Source organism: Panthera pardus, unplaced genomic scaffold (assembly GCF_024362965.1).
Source record: "Panthera pardus isolate Hobbes unplaced genomic scaffold, ASM2436296v1 HiC_scaffold_15, whole genome shotgun sequence".
Classification (NCBI taxonomy): Eukaryota; Metazoa; Chordata; class Mammalia; order Carnivora; family Felidae; genus Panthera; species Panthera pardus.
The window spans coordinates 12554983-12568490 of record NW_026526710.1 but is presented as its reverse complement, the minus strand read 5'-3'; the positions used below and the strand labels follow the sequence as shown (position 1 = coordinate 12568490).

Here is a 13508-nt window from a genome sequence, read left to right as displayed (position 1 = left end):
CGACATTCTCAGTTTACAGATGAGGAGATGAGGTGGAGAGGTGAAGTCATTTTGGCCAGGGCATCAGAGCTGGAACCTGACAGAGTCGTGACGCCAGCCCAGGCAGTCTGCTTCTCAGCCATCTGTGCTTTGCTGCCTGTAAATGACCCGTGTGGCCCTCCTTATAACACCCAGGTTCTGTGTTCGTTGGCACTTTCTTTTAGGATTCCTTTTCTGCCGATGCAATTCCACAGGTCCAAACTGGGTTTAATTCGATTTACAAGAGAAAACGAGCATGTGAAAAAACCTAGGCTTTAGGTCTGTGGACAGGGCCATCTTCACACCTCAATTTAGAATTCTTCTTTTCTCGGCAGAGAACCTTTCTGTGCCTGGGTGGCTCAGTCGGTTAAGCATCTGGCTCATGGTACGTGAGATCATGCACTGCGTCAGGCTCTGTGCCGACAGCGTGTAGCCTGCTTGAGATTCTCTCTCCCTCTCTGTCTCTCTGCCCCTCCCCCCACACTCTTGAACTGTCCTTCTCTCTAAAAATAAATAAGCTTAAAAGAGAAGAAAGAAAACCTCCCCGAAGACTGTGATCCCCACAGGCCTGGCTGAATGCCCTTCTTCTGTGTTCCTGCCACCTGTGCTTGTCCTGTGGCGCATGTCTTCTGCTGCACCGTATTTGGTGGTTGACACGGCCTCTACGTCCCGCCAGGACAGGGCTGCCGTGTTTACTTCTCTGTCTCTCATACTCAGCACAGCGTCTGGGCCCCATGAGAGTTCATAAGTGACACGTGTTTGTCCTTCTTAATGATAGACTAAATTAATGTATTAAACTAGAGGAACTAGTAATAAAAGTAGTTTTATATTGTGTATTTACTATATTCCAGTCACCATACAGGCTTACCTCATTTTTTTTTTCCAATATATGAAATTTATTGTCAAATTGGTTTCCATACAACACCCAGTGCTCATCCCAAAAGGTGCCCTCCTCAATACCCATCCCCCACCCTCCCTTCCCTCCCACCCCCCCATCAACCCTCAGTTTGTTCTCAGTTTTTAACAGTCTCTTATGCTTTGGCTCTCTCCCACTCTAACCTCTTTTTTTTTTTTTTTTTTTTTTTTCCTTCCCCTCCCCCATGGGTTTCTGTTAAGTTTCTCAGGATCCACATAAGAGTGAAACCATATGGTATCTGTCTTTCTCTGTATGGCTTATTTCACTTAGCATCACACTCTCCAGTTCCATCCACGTTGCTACAAAAGGCCATATTTCATTCTTTCTCATTGCCACGTAGTATTCCATTGTGTATATAAACCACAAACAGGCTTACCTCATTTATTGCACTTCACAGATACTCTTTTTTCCCAAACCAGGTTTGTGGCGATCCCCCATCGAGGAAGTCTGTCGATGCCATTTTCCCAACAGCATTTGCTCACTTTGTGCCTCTATTACATTTTGTTCGTTCTTGGAATATTTCAGACTTTTTCGTTGCTGTTACATTTATGGTTTATATGTGATCAGTGATCATGACTCAGTGAAAGCTCACATGATGGCTAGCATTCTTCAGCAATAAAGTACTCCCTAATTAAGGTTTATGCATTGTGTTTTTTTAGACATCATGCTGTCGCACAGTTAATAGACTACAGTATGGTATAAATACAACTTTTGTGTACACAGTAAAATTGAAAACTTCATTTGACTCACTTTAATTGCACTGATATGTACCAGAGCCTGCCATATCTCTGAGGTATATCTGAAATTAAATTTTTTACATACCATATACAGATAATTGTAATACCAAGTTATGATTTACCTAAAAACTTTATTTCATTTAATCCTACGGTAATCCTGGGAGATGAGTATTATTGTCACTCCTTTCACAGATGATGGGCTGAAGCTCAGATTACGTGACTTGCCTAAGGCCACCCACTGTTTGAACAGTAGAGTCTGGATTTGAACCCATATCTGTCTGACTCTCAGTACTGTGGTCTTTGTGTTTAGCATAATTGCTTCTCGGGACATTTCCACAGTTGAGTCACAGTGGAGAAATCACAGAATTCCTTGATCTTGAAAATTTTCTGGGAAGCCTTGCCCCAGTGTTGTACTGACTTGTCTTAACAGGAGAATAACACAACAACAAAATAGGTTCAGTTTTGCTTGGCCATGATTCCTCGTTGTACGCTCGCTTTTAGAGCATACAGGACCTCGGCATGGATTGCACCAACGTGTTTAAAAAAGGAAATAGCTTTTGTGTACCTGTTACAATAGCATTTGTCTTGGTCAACACAAAATTGGCTTGATAAGCCAGATTGACTTGTTAGATTCAGATGTGTCACGTGAGTATATCGTGATGGTTACTTATGATCAGCATTGAAAAATGTTTTTTTAATGTTTGTTTACGTTGAGAGAGAGAGAGAGCATCCACGAGTGAGGGAGGGGCAGAGAGAGAATCCCAGGCAGACTCCACGCTGTGCATGGAGCCTGATGTGGGGCTTGATTGCACCAACCATGAGATCATGACCTGAGCCGAAATCAAGAGTTGGACACTTGACCAACTGAACCACCCGGGCACCCCTGAATATTGTATTCTCAACGAGACGTGGACTAGATAATGGGTGAGATCTAAGCTAGTGTTAATGAGTTGGTCTGGCTGACTCTTCTGTTGACCAAAGACAGTAAAGAGACTGAGACAGTCTTATACAGATTGAGCCCCTAAGCATTAGCTAAAGCTTTTCTTTTTATTACCCTAACTTTGTGTGCTCACAGTGCCATTCATTTCCAGAACTAGTGATTTGTATATTTAAGGGTATTAGCTAATTTTACTAAGAGTTGTATTTAACATTTTGAGTAACACCAAGTTTTGTGTTTTTTTTTTTTTTTTTTAACAGTAAAAACACACCTATAATTTACAAATTGTGTTTTGGTGAAAAGATTTAGCATTCTCGTTCACTATGTCTGCTAATGCAGTTGATTAAATAAAAATCTTTGTGGTTCTAGAAATTTGGATCCTTGTAATTTGGTGGCATGTCCTTGGCAGTAGCTATTTCTGGACATAAAACTTGACAGTTCTTACTAGTTGACATTGACCGTGATACATAGATACTTGAGAGTTTGGGGTGGAGGTAATAAAGGAAAAATGGTTCTGAGCAAACCTACAAACTCTGTGGTGTTGGTGTTACACAGTACGTTTGTTTCTCTCTTCTTTCAGACTGGTCGAATTGACAAATCCTACCCTACAGTATGTGGCCACACGGGACCGGTGCTCGACATAGACTGGTGCCCACACAACGATCAGGTCATTGCCAGCGGTTCAGAGGACTGCACGGTTATGGTAAGCTCCCAGGGGATGGCATGCACACAGGCCAGTGAGACCTACCTACGACTTTCAAAACGCATGTGTGTGCAGAGGCTTGAAAAGCAGAAAGTCATAGCAGTTTTGATTGTCCATTGGATTATACCATGATTTAGTGAGATGAAAGGACAACTATAGCCAAGCCTTTTATAAGCCCTTCTATCAAAGAGGTTGTACTGTATTGTTTTTCTTCTTCTTTTGTATGAGCGTGCATGTGGACGTGCTTATTGGCTGTTGTCACGTCTGCTCCATGGGAAGATTTTGAGGACAGTAAAATGACCTTCCAGTAATTCTGTGAATGCCATTGGACCACATAACTCCTCTCCCTCCCCCCAAAGGAAAGAAACTACCAACATGAACGGAATCTTTATAGTGAAATAAGATGCCAAAGGTTATACATGTAAAATGGGATATATCGCATATATTGGGAAATTGAAAAGTTTTGCAATAAGTAAAGTGCTTATTTTCAAGCTAACGTCAGAAGGTGTGTTCTGTCTAGTTTGACCCTGGTTAAGAAATTCCTTCTTATTCAGGTAGACAAACAATATGAAAGAATTTTAAAGTAAGTTCTTTACATTCCCCCATTTAGATTCCAGAAGCAGATTATGTGTGAAACCAGGCTTTGGGATGCTTTTTAATGTCAAGCGTCTTGTTCTTGATTATGTTCTTCTTAGCCTTGAAATGTAATTGTGGGTTTGGATCAGTTTTTAATCCTAGCCCCAGATATGTTGAAAGGTTAACATAGGCACAGATGGGGAGAAATGCATTAAGAGCTGAGCTAAGTGAAGGCCGTGCCTGCGTCAGTTACAGGCGCTCTCACGCATGTCAGGTGCAGAGCTTGGAGACCACTCTTCTTTCCTTCCCTCTTCATTTTCTGTGGACTGAGCCAGACTTAGAAACCGTGTGTGGAAGGCTTTATTAATTAAAATTATTTGACATAAACAAATTAATTCCTGAACTGTGTCATTTAAACATTTACTCATTTTTCCTCATGGACTTTTGGCTGAGGAGAGCTCCTCCTGTGATTTCATAATTTTGGCAGCCAAATCATATTAAGGAAATATGTTAAAAGGAACTGTTCTGCTTAGTGTGCCTTGCTAAATTGATCATTTTCATGGCTGCAGACACATTTTACTAAAGAAAAGGAACATTGTTTAGACCCTTGATGCCCAAATCTTAAACTGAGAGTATTAACTTCTCTTGAAGAAGCAAGTTTGATTCATCTGAAAAATAAAACAAACAAAAAACACTTTTTATTATAAAACACGCTAAATAAACAGGTAAGGGAGTTCAGTTAAGTGAATCCCGTATAACCTCTGCCCAGGTCAGGAAATAGAACTTTGCCAGCCTTCTCAGACTCTCCCTGTGCCCCTTCCCTGTCATAAACACCCCCCCCCACCTCCCTCCCTCCAAAAGTATCCGCTACTCCCCCTCGTCATTCTCCATGGTTTTAATCACCCAAACGTGTATTTCTAGACACTATAGCTCAGTCTTGCCACTTTAAAGAACTTGGTACATCTTTTGCAACCTCTTGGCTCCTCTTCCATCGTTTTCTTGTCCTTGACAATAAATCTGATGAAGAAGCCCCTCCTTTGACCTGCATCTTTCAACTTAGTTTCTGATGATTGCACATGCATGGTGCATTTCAACATATTCCTCTGTCCTCTAAATTCCCTATAAATTGGCAGCTGGATCCTGAAGTGTGATCACGTTCAGGCTCGATCCCCTTGGCAAGATGATAGCTAGTGTTATGTTGTTTGATCAAGAGGCCCGTGATACCAGGATGATTCGTGCAGCCATTGATGTTCAGCACCCAGATCCAGCAGATCCTTAGGGGTCGCAAAATGGTGATCTTAAATTGTGTTACTTTGTTTTCAATTTTTAGCAGGTAAAAATTGTAAGGGGATGCCTTCTCTTATCTACTATTTGGCCAGTAGTACTGTTCATATAGGAAAGTAGGACAGATGCTTGAATCTCTCCTTTTGTTTACTCAGTTTTCAAGATAATGAATTGGTTCTCTCTCTTTCTCAGAAGACGACCAGTTAGGGTTTTTCCCCCTTTCATGTCATTTTGAATTCATGGATTGGAACATCTTTCGTGGGTTTTGATTCATTACAATTCTTATCTCAAAGCCCAGGTCATCCACTCTCTGTTAATAGGAACTTGTTCAAGGTTCCTGAGTCCTTTGACATACCCTGGTTGTTTTTGATAGCTTCCCTGGTATTTGGTATGGTAAGGCGCTCCGTGCTCATCTTGGACATCTCTTCACCTAACTTCATATCAGTCATTTCTCTCCGAAGCTCTGGTTTCTTTCTTTTTTTTTTTTTTTTAATTTTTAATGTTTATTTTTGAGAGAGAGAGAGAGAGAGACAGACAGACAGACATAGCATGAGCGGGGGAGGAGCAGAGAGAGAGAGGGAGACACAGATCCGAAGCAGGCTCCAGGCTCCGAGCTGTAAGCACAGAGCCCGATGCGGGTCTGGAACCCACGAACCGGGAGATCATGACCTGAGCCGAAGTCGGATGCTTAACCTACTGAACCACCCAGGTGCCCTGCTCTGATTTCTTTGAATGGAAAATAGAATTTCTAGATCACATTCTGGGTGCTAGGAATGGTCATTGTTACCATGGTGATCACTTTTTAAAGACTTGGCAGTAAATGGGGCTAGAATATACATATATATTTAAAGATAAGATACCACGTGACCTCACTTTAATATTCCCTGTTAAAATTCTGGACTATATAGTTTTAATCTAACCTTCACTATTGCATCTCTACCTTCTTGCATACTGAGAATCCGGGGTCTGAAGGGCTCAGGGGTGAATTAGACTGCCCTGATCTGTCCCATGTCTCATGCTTTATTACTATTACATACAACAGATTCAAAGCAAAAATACTGTTGTGACCACCATAAATCAGTTTATGATTACTGAAAATGGTTTCCACAACTTTTTTTTTTAATGTTTATTTATTTTGAGAGAGAGAAAGAGAGAAAATCCTCCAAGTGGGGGAGGGGCAGAGAGAGAGGGAGAGAGAGAATTCCAAGCAGGAGCCCCGGAAAGCTACAACTTTTTAATCTGCGCTATTTCTGTTCTCCCTCTTTAAAAATGATGTACTGGTGGGGGCGCCTGGGCGGCTCAGTCGGTTAAACGTCCAGCTTTGGCCCAGGTCATCATCTCACGGTTTGTGGGTTCGAGCCCCGCATCAGGCTCTGTGCTGACAGCTCAGAGCCTGGAGCCTGCTTCGGGTTCTGCGTCTCCCTCTCTCTCTGCCCCTCCCCTGCTCACACTCTGTCTCTCAAAAATAAATAAACATTAAATTTGTTTTTAAAAAAATGATGTACTGATGTACTCTGGGGGTGTTGGGGTGGCTTAGTTGGTTGAGTGTCCTTTGGCTCAGGCCATGATCTCATGGTTGTGGGACTGAGCTCCACAAGAGGCTCTGCTGAGCATGGAACCTGCTTAAGATTCTCCCCCTCCCCCTCCCCCTCCCCCTCCCCCTCCCCCTCCCCCTCCCCCTCTCCCTCTCCCTCTCCCTCTCCTTCTCCTTCTCCTTCTCCCTCTCCTTCTCCTTCTCTCCCAGCTTGCACGAACTCCACTCTTGCTGTCTCTAAAATAAAAATAAATAAATAAAAATAAAATGAGGTGCTCTGTAATTCCAAGATCACATAGCCATTATATTTAACAGCCTCTCCTTAGTTCTGTGAGTATCCGTATTTAGTGCTCTCCATAGGTCCTTATGTCGACCTCTTTCTAGTCACTTAGACCATCTGAAGCTCCTTCCCAGGTAGATTCTAGACCTCAGTACACTAGAACCCAACCAGAGAGTGCTCGCCTCTGGACAGGCCCCACACTGAGGAGAAATTCCCAAGAATGGAATCAAAAGGCTCATGGGAACAATATTTTCTAAGTTCTTCTACATAGATAATAGCTGGTCTGTGATCTTTACAATTTTGAAGGTGAGTTTTTCTGGATATAAAATTTTTGGTTCACAGTCCTTACTCAAGTATGTAAATATATTATTATTATTTTTTTTTTTTTGTCATAAAGTGTTGTTGTCAAAAGAAATCAGATAATCTAATTCTTTCTTCCTTGTAAACCATATATTCTTTTTGCCTAGATGTTCATAAGATTTTTTTTTTCTTAGAACATAGTGATCTATGGGGCTGGCTGGCTCAGTTAGTTAAGCAAGCACGCGATTTCAGCTCAGGTCGTAATCTCACGGTTCGTGGGTTCGAGCCCCGCGTCGGGCTCTGTGCTGACAGCTCAGAGCCTGAAGCCTGCCTCGGATTCTGTGTCTCCTCTCTCTGCCCTTCCCCTGCTGATGCTCTGCTCTCTCTCAAAAATAAATAAACATTAAAAAAAACCTTTTTTAATATAATAGTAATCTTGCTAGAATATTGTTGGTCATTCTGAGTTGGCATTCCGTGGTTTGTGGTATGTTTTTGGGTTTGGTTTGGTTTGGCTTTGTTTTTGTTTTTTTTTTTTTTTTAATTTTTTTTTTCAACGTTTTTTATTTATTTTTGGGACAGAGAGAGACAGAGCATGAACGGGGGAGGGGCAGAGAGAGAGGGAGACACAGAATCGGAAACAGGCTCCAGGCTCCGAGCCATCAGCCCAGAGCCCGACGCGGGGCTCGAACTCACGGACCGCGAGATCGTGACCTGGCTGAAGTCGGACGCTTAACCGACTGCGCCACCCAGGCGCCCTGGTTTGGCTTTGTTTTTAAAGAGAGAGCTGGAGCATGTGCCCACGAACTGGGGGCGGGGGGAGGTAGGGTGGTGAGAGGGGAGGAGAGAGAGAGAAGAAAATCCCAAGCAGGCTTCACACCCAGTGTGGAGCCTGACTTGAGGCCCAGTCCCATGATCCTGGGATTATGACCTGAGCCAAAATCAAGAGTTGGATGCTCAACTGACTGTGAGCCACCCAGGCGCCCTATGGTACGTTCTTTCAGTATAAGGTTTCAGGTCTTCTTCCCCCTCCCAGGAATGTTTTCTTCAATTACAGTCTTTGTATTTGTTCTGTTTTCTTGCCTTGGTTTTCTTCTTCAGGGACTCCTGTTAATCCATATGCTTTGTCTTCTTTACCTGTCTCCAGTATTGTTTAGTTTTTCTCCCAACCTTATTTCTAATTTTGAAAAAATTTTTCTACCTTACTTTTGAGTTTTTCAAGTTCTGATTTATGTGTCCTGGATTTTATTTTGTTTTGAAATAGTATGTGATGGTTTTTACCTCTTTTTGAGCATACCTTCTTAGCATTCTTTCTTTAATTTTTTTTTTTTTAATTTTTAATGTTTATTTATTTTTGAGAGGCAGAACATGCGCAGGGGAGGGGCAGAGAGAGAGGGAGACACAGAATTTGAAGCAGGCTCCAGGCTCTGAGTTGTCAGCACAGATCCCAGCCAGGCTCGAAATCACAAACTGTGAGATGATGACCTGAGCCGAAGTCGGCCACTCAACTGACTGAGCCACCCTGGTGCCTCCTTTCTTAGCATTCTTTTATTGTTTATAGGAATGCTATTCTATGCCTTATTCTCTTTGTTTCTTATAGTAATTTGGGGGGCCTTGGCTTTTTTTTCCTTTTAAATTTCTTTTGTTTATTTTTGAGAGAGAGAGAGAGAGAAAACGTGAGGAGGGGAGGGGCAGAGAAAGAGGGAGACAGAATCCGAAGCAGGCTCCAGGCTCTGAGCTATCAGCACAGAGCCTGATGCAGGGCTCAAACCCACGAACGGCGAGATCATGACCTGAGCCAAAGTCGGACGCTTAACCGACTGAGCCACCCAGGTGCCCCTTCTTATTTCCATGTGCATTTAGAGTCATTCGGAGGTGGCTTAGTGCACAGAGCCAACCTAACTTCACAGAGCTCCCCACCGTCTGTCCTTTCCAGGGGGCGTTCAGAATCATGGTGGCTTGCTTTCTTAGATTTCCTAGCCTGCCTTTCTTTGTTTTTGCTCATTCCTTTGCCCCTCTGACTTCTGTCTTTCTCAGATTTGTTTCCATTCCTTGAAATTTCTCACTGTGGGGCCTGTCTCGGAAAGGAGCCCTTTCTGGTTGACCTGTGGAGTACGGGGTCCGAAGTCTAGATTGCTCCAGCCCCTTCAGACCTTTGTATTCAGGTCCCCGTCCTCACCAGCTATTGGAGAGGACAAAAACCTTCCCAGTTTCCATTGCTAGTGCCATAGGGGCCTACTGGTGTCAGGTCTGTGAAGCACCCCATTGCTGCCCCATGACTTTTCCACACAGAGACCGATAGATAATACACAGGTCACGTGGTTATTGGTGGTTTCCTCCTCCCACTTGCATTTGGGGATTATCACCTAGTTCTGGGTTTTTGTTTTGTTATCTGCTTGCTCTGTGTTTTTATGGAGAGATTTGGGAAGATCCCAAAACTGTGCTTGCCGCTAACACCACCATCCTTCCAGAATTTTCTTTGTTGTCCTTTTATTGGTATTGCCAGACTAAACATTTTGTAAATTGAGTCATGCTTTGAGGTAAATCCTCCCCCTAGTTTATTTTTTTAAGCTCTTAAGGATGGCACTGATATTTTAATCGTTTAAGGTCCCCCAAATTTGTTTTTATTATTGGGGCAATTACAAGAAGCTTTTGTAGCTTAGCAGTTGAAATGAAATTTTGAAGAAATAGTTGATTGTCTCCTACCCCACCTCTTAATACCTCATTTTCCACTTTGCTCTCCTAAAGGTAAAAGAACACTGTATGATAGATCAGACAGTTTCAGACAAAACCATTTTTAAATTTTATGTTTACTTTATATTTTAAGCAATCTCTGTGCCCAACATGGAGCTCGGACTCAACAACCTGAAATCAAGAGTCGCATACTTACTGATTGAGCCAGCCAAGCACTCCGACACCATTTTTTTTTTTTTTTTTTTTTTTAAACAGAAAAGCTTTCTTTAGTTTCCCAAGCCTAGGCTGTTGGTGGTAACCCAGAGCTACAAATAGTAGATAGTGTAACAAAGCCTCATTATAGCAGGGGAAGAATACTGAGAAAAGCTCAAGATGGAGAATTGGGAGCATGTGTATAGGCCACTTAAATGCTCTCAGCCTCAGTTGCCTTACACGTAAAATAACAACAATAACAACAGCAACGAGGAAGCTATGAATACATAGTGAGTTACTATTTTTTACAGTGTAGCTATAGCAGATTCATAGCAATGAGAATATCTTTAGTAAATATTCAGTAAAAAAAAAAAAAGTACAGTAGAACCAACTTTGTCAAATGAACTATAAAAGAATTAGGTTAATTTTTAAAACTGCTTTTTGTATTGGGGCTTCTGGGTGGCTCAGTCGGTTAAGCATCTGACTTCAGCTCAGGTCATGATGTCACAGTTTGTGGATTTGGGCCCCGCATCGGGCTCTGCGCTGACAGCTCAGAGCCTGGAGCCTGTTTCGGATTCTGTGTCTCCCTTTCTCTGTGCCCCTCCCCTGATCACACTCTGTCTCTCTCTCAAAAAATAAACATTAAAAAATATTTAGAACCTCCCCCCCCCCCCCCCCCCCCCGCTTTTTGTATTAATAGTCTAATTCCACTGAGCAGTTAGGCACTGATTTGTTAATGTGGCAAAAGCATTGATTCAATGACAATGATGTCCCTTTGATCGCAGGTTTAGGAAAAGGAATGCCAGGCTGATGGCACATTCCTTCATGTTTTACAGATGGCTTCTTTAAGCAGCCCCAAAAGCGAATTATATTGGCATAGTTTACCTTTCTTGTACTACTTTTTGAAGCTGTGTTTTATACCGGCAAAAAGGAATTCTACAAATCCTCCTCCCAGAAATTAGACTGTGCTCCTAGGTTTTCCAGACTTTTCATACCGTGAGTTCTTTTCTCCAACAGTGTGTTCTCACGGAGAGTTTTAAAGATTGTGGCTGCTAAGTATTTTACTTGGGAAGACTTTAGCTCTAAGAAAATATTACTGCTTTACATAGCACAAAGAGCAGCCAAGTTAAGTTTAGTGAATGATCTCGATTCAGTGCTGTTGCTTATCTGCAGGGTAGTAATCAAACACAAATGCAAAAAATGGCTGATTCACACAGTGGGTTGCATAATTGTTTTTTCCAGAGTCAGGGAGAGGGAAAGATCTTGCGGAGTATTTGTCTTATTTGTGTCTAGCCCATCCCAAATGAAGTTTAAGTGGACATTTTTCCCTTCTCCCAAATCAATTTTACACTTGGGTGGAAATCAACAAAGATAAACTCCCTGTTTTATACATTGTTGCTTCTGTTATAAATTTTCCTAATAGTTTTTGCCTTGAAATAAAAATGGAAGCAATATTGTAGTTGGTGATGAGAGTGAATTCCTCAAGATTTCTGACCCCTTGGTCATTCGGCAGATGGCATCTGGGCCATTTGCTAGTGGGTATTGTATCCTGCGCAGATCAGAGCCCAGCTCTCAGTTCTTGATTTTGCCAAAACTAATGTTGTTCTTAACGTCATGGTTCACTGAGGCACATCCTGACTCCTTACATGCTGCCCCGTGGGTATTGGATAGGCAGCCTCTGTCGGGGATCCTGCAACGGCTGTAGAATCTGCGAGCCTCCTCCCGTCTCCTCTCATCTCTTTTCTTCATTTTCTCTTTGGAATTGGTTTCCTTCGCATTTAAAAATATAGCCTTTTGGGGGGATAGCCCTTTTTATGGCTGTAGCCCTAGTGCCTAGACCAGTAGCAAGTTCAGAATGGGTGATTGAAATAGGGAAGAGGTGTCTGGAAACACTTCCCGTAACGTTTAAATTTTGCACTGTTTGAGATTTAACAAAACCATCAAACAAATTGCACTTTAAAATTACTCCTTGAGAGAAACCCACGTTTCATTTTCATCACTTTTTTCTTTTTGTTTTTCTTTTTTTTTTTTTTTTTTAAGATTTTAAATAATCTCTACACTCAACGTGGGGCTTGAGCCCACAGCCCTGAGATCGAGTCGTAGGCTCCACTGATTGAGTCAGCCAGGCACCCCGTTCATCCCTTTTTTCTTATTGGAACTGTTCTCTTGAGCTGTCCTTTTTCCATTTTCAAATTCCACATGTTGAAAAGGATTCCAGTGATACATTAGTTCCTGAACATGACTTAAAAGTTGTTGTTTTTTTTTTTTTCCAGAACCACAATGGGTTTTTACTGATTGATTCACTTTTCATGTGGAAGCCCTTGGGACTGATTATGGGTTTTTTCCCCCCCAGAACGAAACATTGCCATAGCAATGTCCAGTCCAAATAGAAAATCTCAGGAATCCACAGTATGATTTGAAAAACAAAACAAAGCAAAAAAATCAAGTGGAGGAAAGAGATAGCTTGTCCCTGCCGTGCTGAAATGCTCAGTCTGGGCACAGCAGAGAGAGGGTGGTTGACTCCTGTTTTCCTCTCTGCTCACTGACGTGTTTTTGAAAAAGCTGATTGGTTTTGGAGTACTAGCTTTAGCCACGGTAACAGATGCTAATAGACCCGCATAGAGATCAGAGCTGTTCTCATTTGTGCTAATTGGCCTAGGCACGTATTAGAGCTTTCGCACATAATACCTTGGATGTAAATTAGAAAGTGCTGAATTAATTTGAAGACAAGGTTCTTGAAGGAAATCCTGATGTTCACACCCTGAAAATATATGCAGGGGTCATAGTAACAGCAAGAAAAATAACCACGGACATACAATAAGCATTTTTTTGGTCAAGCCCTGTTTCATAAGCCCTTATGTGCAATGATTATATTTAATCATTATAACAGCACAGTAAGGCAAGAGTATGTCCCATTTTAAAGCTTAGGAAACACCAGTCCAGGCAGTAACTGGTCTGTCGAAGGTCACCCTTTTTGCGCTGTTTCACATTAGGGGAATGCTTTGGGTACGCAAGGTGGTTTAGCTCGTTTGATGCTTCCAGTAACGCCCGTAAGCGGATCCTGGCCCCGTATCAAGCAAGGAAATTGAAGCTTCCGGGAGTGAAACCCCTTCTTAATGCTAACACAGCCAGTTAGCGTCCCAGCTGTGACAGGAGCCGGGCCGGCGTCCTTTCTCCGCACCAGCCCGCGTCCCACATTACACACAAGAAGACTAAACATGTACCGAGCGGCCTTCGCTTTGTTGTCCCTGCCCTGCCGCTGGTGAGACCTCTTCGGTCCGGACTGGAGGGCCACTGCTTGGAAGCTGCGGACAACCCTAAAAAGGGCAGAGAGCCGTGT

The 13508-nt window shown here is 42.5% G+C and overlaps 1 protein-coding gene across 2 annotated transcripts in view; it reads left to right on the top strand.

Annotated features, from left to right (window-relative positions):
* CORO1C (coronin 1C) overlaps nucleotides 1-13508 on the top strand; it is a 74411-nt gene that overhangs the window by 44238 nt on the left and 16665 nt on the right. For both annotated transcript variants that reach the window (XM_053902114.1, XM_019467218.2), the window contains one exon: nucleotides 3189-3311. In XM_053902114.1, coding sequence (XP_053758089.1) covers nucleotides 3309-3311 — 3 coding nt within the window. In that variant the 5' untranslated portion in view covers nucleotides 3189-3308. The remainder of the gene's footprint in view (nucleotides 1-3188; nucleotides 3312-13508) is intronic.